General features: G+C 40.6%; 1 protein-coding gene across 1 annotated transcript in view; it reads right to left on the reverse strand.

The window, feature by feature from the left end:
* The window catches only part of FASTKD1 (FAST kinase domains 1), a 46,595-nt gene extending 41,996 nt beyond the window's left edge, over window positions 1-4,599 (reverse strand). Inside the window, exons 1-2 of the mRNA XM_025403951.1 lie at window positions 3,691-4,599; window positions 2,144-2,662 (exon numbers count right to left, since the gene is read on the reverse strand). Coding sequence (XP_025259736.1) covers window positions 2,144-2,520 — 377 coding nt within the window. The 5' untranslated portion in view covers window positions 2,521-2,662; window positions 3,691-4,599. The remainder of the gene's footprint in view (window positions 1-2,143; window positions 2,663-3,690) is intronic.
* Between the last annotated feature and the right edge of the window lie 386 nt (window positions 4,600-4,985).

Here is a 4,985-nt window from a genome sequence, read left to right on the forward strand (position 1 = left end):
AAAAAAAAAAAAAAAAAAAAAAAAAAAAAAAAAAAAATTTTTTAAAAAAAAAAAAAAAAAAAAGCTAATAGTCACCAATCACCTTATTCATAAAACTTCAAGCATCCCCTTCTAGTACCTCAGAGAAAACAACTTTGTAACCTGAGAAAGACCACCAAAAAATATGGAATCATCCTTTTTTAGTTTAACATCAATCCCCAATATAAGCCTTAAGCCCCTTTCCTATAAATGCTAATTCTCTTACAAAACCAACTTACACATCTCTAACTTACGTAATGCTGATATTTACACCCATTTAAATAACCCTTGAAGGTTGGGTCATCATGTGAGAAAACTGCTCTTTTTCACCAGTGAGACTAATAAACAAATTAGGTGTAACTTTTTTGTGTTTTTCCCCCTTGTACAACTGCTGAAGCCTTCATTCAGGGAACCCAGTTCTTTTGAAGGCTGGATTTCCTTGCAAAGAACACATTTCTTTTTATTTTATTTTTTCCTTTTTTCTTTGCTCTCTTCATTTGTTTTTTCTTCACAAATTCCAAAATTGGAATATAGTATTTCTTAACATTTATCTCTGAGTTTTTCCTTCGACACCAAGGAAGCCCTTTTTTTACCTAACACCTATTCAGTCATCCACATAATTCGTACAACTTTGTTATCAAATATAAATGACTCTACAAAATCTCTTTTTTTTTTTTTTTTTTTCCTGAGACGGAGTCTCGCTCTGTCACCCAGGCTGGAGTGCAGCAGCCGGATCTCAGCTCACTGCAAGCTCCGCCTTCCGGGTTCACGCCATTCTCCTGCCTCAGCCTCCCATGTAGCTGGGACTACAGGCGCCCGCCACCTCGCCCGGCTAGTTTTTTGTATTTTTTAGTAGAGACGGGGTTTCACTGTGTTAGCCAGGATGGTCTCGATCTCCTGACCTCGTGATCCGCCCATCTCGGCCTCCCAAAGTGCTGGGATTACAGGCTTGAGCCACTGCGCCCGGCCTACAAAATCATTTAATTTTTTTCCTTTTTTTAAGAGCTATTATTGAGAAACAATCTATTGTAACAATACCCTCTAGAAAACATATCCGCCATCCATTTAATTACAAGAACCAGATGGCAAACAAGTTATCACAGACAGAATTTACTAATTACTGATTGTTATTAGGCATTAATTATTATTATTATTATTTTTTTGGAGACAGAGTCTTGATCTGTTGCCCATAGTGGAGTGTAGTAGGGTGATCTCGGCTCACTGCAACCTCTACCGCCTGGATTCAAGAGATTCCCCTGCCTCAGCCTCCCGCGTAGCTGGGATAACAGACGCCCACCATCACGCCCGGCTAATTTTTGTATTTTTAGTAGAGACGGGGTTTCACCATGTTGGCCAGGCTGGTCTTGAACTCCTAACCTCTGGTGATCCACCCACCTCAGCCTCCCAAAGTGCTGGGATTACAAGCGTGAGCCATCACACCCAACCGGCATTAATCTTAAATACAACTGCTTACCTACTATATTCTCTTCTGCGGCCAAACACATTTTTACAAAATTCCACAATAATCCAATTTCAAATGCCCAAAGTTAACAATAGTATTACAGTTGTTAAAGGAGAATCCCTTGAACCTGGGAGGCGGAGCTTGCAGTGCGCCAAGATGGCGCCACTGCACTCCAGTCTGGCGACAGAGAGAGACCCCGTCTCAAAAAAAAAAAAAAAAAAAAAAACAACTAGATTATCAGGAAAACTACTGGGGAAAAAGTTATCTTTCATTTTAAAGAGAATTTTAGGCCAGGCGCGGTGGCTCACGCCTGTAATCCCAGCACATTGGGAGGCTGAGGCGTGCGGATCGCGAGGTCGGGAGATCGAGACCATCCTGGCTAACACACAGTGAAACCCCATCTCTACTAAAAATACAAAAAATTAGCCGGGCGTCGTGGCAGGCGCCTGTAGTCCCAGCGACTCAGAAAGCTGAGGCAGGAGAATGACGTGAACCTGGGAGGTGGAGCTTGCAGTGAGCTGAGATCTTGCCACTGTACACCAGCCTGGGCGACACAGACTCCTCAAAAAAAATAAAAAATAAAATAAAAATAAAGAGATTTTTAGAAAACTAAAATATAAACTAAATAATCATTTCCATAAAATATAAAAGTAAATTACTTACCGTTGTGTGATGTGTAACACATTCACCAGGGTATCGTCATTCATTAATTTGAATTTATTTGTAGCTAAATTATGAAGAGTAAGAAATTGAGGATGGTCTCTGACATCCTCAACATTTTTTAACAGGCTGGTCTTCTGCTTTTGAAGCTTCCAAAGCATATCAAACGCACATCCCACTTGCTTTTCTGAAAGTATGGCTTTGTTTCTTTCAATAAAATCAAATATTTGCTCCTCATCTGTACACTTATTCATCTGAATAATTAGTGGTTCACAACTGATGGGTCGAAATTGAAATACTCTCCAGGAGAATGGACAAATAGCTCTTAGACGAAGCATATCTGTAACCAATGAGTCTAGGAAAACAGGTGTTTTTTTCATTTACATCACAAGTTTTCTTAGGTAAACAAAATCATCTGCAACTAGTCGTCAGGTGCAATAAGCAGGGATACAAAGAACTGTTTTTCCTTCATGTATTTTGCTTCCATTACGATGACTGTAAACTCATTCCAATATACAGCTTCTATAAAAGAATTGGTTTAACATGGTTATGCTTACATCATTAACATCAAAATGATTTCAAAATTCAAAATAAAGTAATACATTTTTTCTGCATTAACTAAAGACTTTTTCTTAGTCTAAACCAGATAGCAGAATTTGATCCAAAAATAAATGTCCAGAAAAAGGCACTTCTTTCTGCACTCCATTTTAAAAGTGTTTTAAATCTGACATTTACATAGTTTTCAAATTTACCATAAAAGAAAAAAAAAAAGCCCACAAACTCAGAGCTGTCTTTTCGAAAAAGAGGAAAATTGTTTAAAATAAATAATCACCTTTAAAGTGTCTTAAAAGTGTATGCCTTAATTCAGATTTTTTTTTTTTTTACATTTTTCAGAAGTATGGTCTCTGGTTCATCCTGGCTAACACGGTGAAACCCCGTCTCTACTAAAAATACAAAAAAAGTAGCCGGGCATGATGGCGGGCGCCTGTAGCCCCAGCTACTCAGGAGGCTGAAGCAGGAGAATGGCGTGAACGCTGGAGGCGGAGCTTGCAGTGACCCGAGATCGCACCGCTGCACTCCAGCCTGGGCGACAGAGCGAGACTCCACACCGTCTCAAAAAAAAAAAAAGAAGTATGGTCTCTGGTTTATTTGCTTTCAGGATAATTTCTTCCTTTTTCTTGTGCCCTTAAAGAGCTCAAATAATTCCTTCCTGAAGTAAGTAAATAAATAAATAAATAAGTCATGCAAGTTAATCATTACTGGCCTTGGATAGGTTTTAACCAATAAACGAGACAATTAAAGCACTAATCAAGAAATACTAAGAAATTAAGTAATGTTGCAAGTCATGCTGAAACAATAAAAGAACTAAAGATAATTATGAAAAAGAATAATTTGTTTTAAAAATATGCTATAAATGCTTACATTTATAATTGAGAAGTAATGCTTAGAAAAGCGGGGACTAAAGTCATATAATCTCATACTTCTGCAACATGTTACCATTTACAAAGAACGTTTGAAACACATTATCTCATTAAATTCCCTCAGCTAACCTTCCAGGTCGATATTATTTCCATTTTACAGATAAGGAAAAGCAGGTTCAAAAAGGTTTAAAAAATTGTGCTAGTACTAGTGAAGCAGGGACTACAACCCAGTTCTTTCCACTTGAACGGCCTCATTACACCAACAAATCAACACTGTATCACTAAAAGCAGGTCTCAGACTCCTCTCCACGGCTATGCCAAACAGTCTGTTCACAAGAAAAAAAACGACGCGACAGCACAGGCTATTTTGTGGCAAGCAGTATAGCATCCTGACCTAAGCTGACCTGCACACACCCGCATAAGAAATCCCTGCACAAATCAAAGGTTTTCTCAAGATACTGTATCCATCCACTGAGCTGCTCAAAGTGGAGGCAGCTCAAAGGTTAGCATAGAAAGGTGTCGAGTCCCCAGTTTCGCCCCAGCTGAATGACTTTTTAAGGAAGGAACTTAACTACAGGAGGGGCCTTGGGACCATAAGGGGTATCCTCTGCGCCGGGCATACAGGAGAGCTGAATGACTGAAAGAATGTGGTCTCAGCCCAGCCCTAGTCCATCCGCACTTCGGAGAACCCAATATCCCTAAGGGAGCCTCTGCATCTCCACCGAACCCTCTGTCGCCAGCCCGAAAACGTGCTGGGTGGGAAAAGAAAAACAGCCGCTGCGACACGGTCCCGACTTGCCAGCAAGGTTTTCCCTCAGCGCGCCGCAAATTTTCTGGAGTATCCTGGGGTTATGAAGGCTCAGAAGTCAGGGTTATTCCCGGTCCCAACACGGAACGCAACAGGCTCTGTTTCTCGCCCAACCGTCATATCAAAGGGTTTATAACCTTTCCTCGAGAGACATGACCTTTCCCATGAGACCTTGCCCCCAAACCAGGAAAAAATGTACTGCTGGCGCAGCGTGCACTGCGGAAGTCAAGCACTACATATCCCAGGGGGCGTCGCGGCGAGGTGGGTGAAATGGACGTCGCTCACGAATTTTGGGGGGAATTCTGGGCATTGTAGTTCCTCATTGAGGGAGGCTCTAGCGCAGATGGTTTAAGCTGTTGAAGATATAGGTCGTTTAGGCTATTTATTCTCTACTATCTGAGGTTTTTCTCCTAGTCCTTGGAGGCCTAATACTTTTATAATATACACAAAAATATACTTAGGAAAATGAAATTTAAAAATGTAAACATGGAAAAGACACGTACAGATTTTTCTTTCTTTTTTTTTTTTTTTTTTTTTTTTTTTGGGGGGGGTGCGTTTTTTGGCCCGCTTGAGGTGGGAGGTCGGGAACCCGCCCCCCCACAAGCCCGCCCCCCTG

This window comes from Theropithecus gelada, chromosome 12 (genome assembly GCF_003255815.1).
Source record: "Theropithecus gelada isolate Dixy chromosome 12, Tgel_1.0, whole genome shotgun sequence".
NCBI classification, from domain to species: domain Eukaryota; kingdom Metazoa; phylum Chordata; class Mammalia; order Primates; family Cercopithecidae; genus Theropithecus; species Theropithecus gelada.